We start from the raw sequence: 2,219 nt of genomic DNA, 5'->3' as shown, positions 1-2,219 counted from the left end.
TTGAATTGAATTGAATTATAGAGAACCCTTTACTGATGGAGAACACCTTACTTATAGAGAACCCTTTACTGATGGGGAACACCTTACTTATAGAGAACCCTTTACTGATGGAACATGGAGAACCTCTGACCTTTGACTGACCTCTACCCTCTGATCTCTGCCTTCCTGTCACTGTGGTTTATGTCTCATTCACCTGGAAGATAAGGACTTTGAAGTTGTTCCTGTTGATCAGGTGGGCGTGATTCGCCTCCAGCTTCTTCACCTGGAGTCCCTGACGCTCCATCTTATCTCGTACCTGCAGACACACAACCAGTGATCAGACCAGTTTAAATCTACCTGTACAGGTGTGACCAAACCAGCAACCAGTCTGTACCTCCTTCATGGTGACGGACAGTTTACGGCTCTTGTCCAGCAGTTTGCTGACCGTGTTGGAGGTGTGACTGTGGCTCTTGGACAGTTTGGTCATATCAGCCTGGATCCCTCTGACCACACCCTCCATCTCCACCTGGTGCACCTGAAACAACCATTAAGACATCATCCTGGATGCTGACTCACTCGACAGTCCAAGTGAGGAAGTCGAGGAAGGTTTGACAACGAATCCGCTGCTTGAGATTCCTGATGTTTGTTTGTGTACTACAGTAGCTAGAAAGCTAACCGCTAAAATTATGTTGTTTGGACTGTTCGTTAGCTTATTAGCTCATTATCTTAGCTTGTTGCTAATGGAACAATAAGTATCCACAGTTCATTAAAAGCTGCATTAACATGTAACATGTTTCTAATAAAACTGAAAATAAGTTAGCTTCCTCCATTTTGGACTCTGTGGCTATCCACTCCCACAGCTCTGTAAGGAAGGCTTATTATTGGTCATTTGTGTGAATTTACAGGTCAAAGTTCATTATGTTGAATTTCACCTGTGAGTGAATACTCTGGATGCTGCAATTCCAATGAAATTAAAGTAGTAAAATGTTTAAATGTTGAATAAAACTGAGGATGTTTGTGATGGAAAAACCTTTGAGCTTTCCATGCACTTACACTTCAGTATTCTCTCATGTGCTAGAAGCTCTTCAGTAACCAGTTTCCTCGGAACATTTTAAGGGTTAGTCCCTTAAAATTAAATAATTAATAGAACATTAGACAACATCTCAATTAATCCTGATTGAAGTAGGAGATAATAAACCAGCTCAGCTCAGTTCCACAGTTTCTTTATTTAGAATCTCGTTTCAATCTGACTTTAGTTCTTTTTATGGACACAAATCTGTAAATGTTTCTGCAGACAGTCTGTTAATGTGTGAGAAAGGAGCTGGTTTTAAAACCTGTTGTAACGTGTTATTAAAGAACACTGTAAACTACAATCAACACATTACAGTAACAGGAAGTAGCTCCAGAGCCAAAGAGTTATGAGTTTTTTTGTCTCCATCAGTACAGTTTTAGCTAAAGCATCTTAATATGACAAAAATCTTAGGAATCCTCTCTGACAACAGAGTTACACATCTGCTAACCAGCTTACTTAACTTGCAGCTATGGGTGCTGCTGTGGGTCATGTGACTTCTGAATGTGAGACAAAATTAGATCTTTGTATTCATAAGAGATAAAAACACCAACCGAGGCCAGAGAGAGAAGACAGAGAACACATAGACGCTAAATCTGCACTTTTTTCCAGTGGAGTTTGGTTTGGACTGCCCTGTACTTTTCTGTATGTCACTGTTCATGGAGTTTGGTTTGAACCAATTTTCTGTTGCCCTGAGCCTGAATCCTGTCTCTATTGGTGTCTGTTGTGGACTCCCACACTCAGACCTGATGTTAAGGTGTGGTCCTGCCCCTGGCTCACCTCCATCTTGTTCTGATTTTCCTGCACGGTGTCCAGCATGTTGACCAGTTTGTCCAGCAGAGTTAGGACCGTGATGGCGTTGACGGGACCCTGACTCATTGTCTCCGGGTCGAATCCTGCCAGGGGGGACGAGGGGGAGGCCTGGTTCTCATCCTGCTGCTCCTGCTGCTGGTCCAACTGGTCTAGCTGGTCTAGCTGGTCCTGGTTCTGTGTGGGGACCAGCAGGTCCTGGGTCTGGTGGGTCTCAGTGGTCACCATGACGAGTCTGTCCTCACACACAACTTAACTTCGAACCCAAAAACGAAAAACACCAAAAACAGCAGAAAGTTTACTGCTGTAGAAAAACTGTGGAAACTCTACCTCGCCTGCCCTCTCTGTCTGTCTCTCTCTC

The 2,219-nt window shown here is 43.4% G+C and overlaps 1 protein-coding gene across 1 annotated transcript in view; it reads right to left on the bottom strand.

Moving 5' to 3' along the window:
- cavin2b (caveolae associated protein 2b) overlaps positions 1-2,213 on the bottom strand; it is a 5,903-nt gene extending 3,690 nt beyond the window's left edge. The window contains exons 1-3 of the mRNA XM_035677949.1: positions 1,829-2,213; positions 374-514; positions 194-295 (exon numbers count right to left, since the gene is read on the bottom strand). Of these exons, the coding sequence (XP_035533842.1) occupies positions 194-295; positions 374-514; positions 1,829-2,086 (501 nt within the window). The 5' untranslated portion in view covers positions 2,087-2,213. The remainder of the gene's footprint in view (positions 1-193; positions 296-373; positions 515-1,828) is intronic.
- Positions 2,214-2,219: the final 6 nt, after the last annotated feature.

This window comes from Morone saxatilis, unplaced genomic scaffold (genome assembly GCF_004916995.1).
Source record: "Morone saxatilis isolate NCDOM2014 unplaced genomic scaffold, NCSU_SB_2.0 Contig6, whole genome shotgun sequence".
NCBI lineage: Eukaryota > Metazoa > Chordata > Actinopteri > Moronidae > Morone > Morone saxatilis.
The sequence above is the reverse complement of the archived record's forward strand: the minus strand, read 5'-3'. Positions and strand labels throughout refer to the sequence as shown.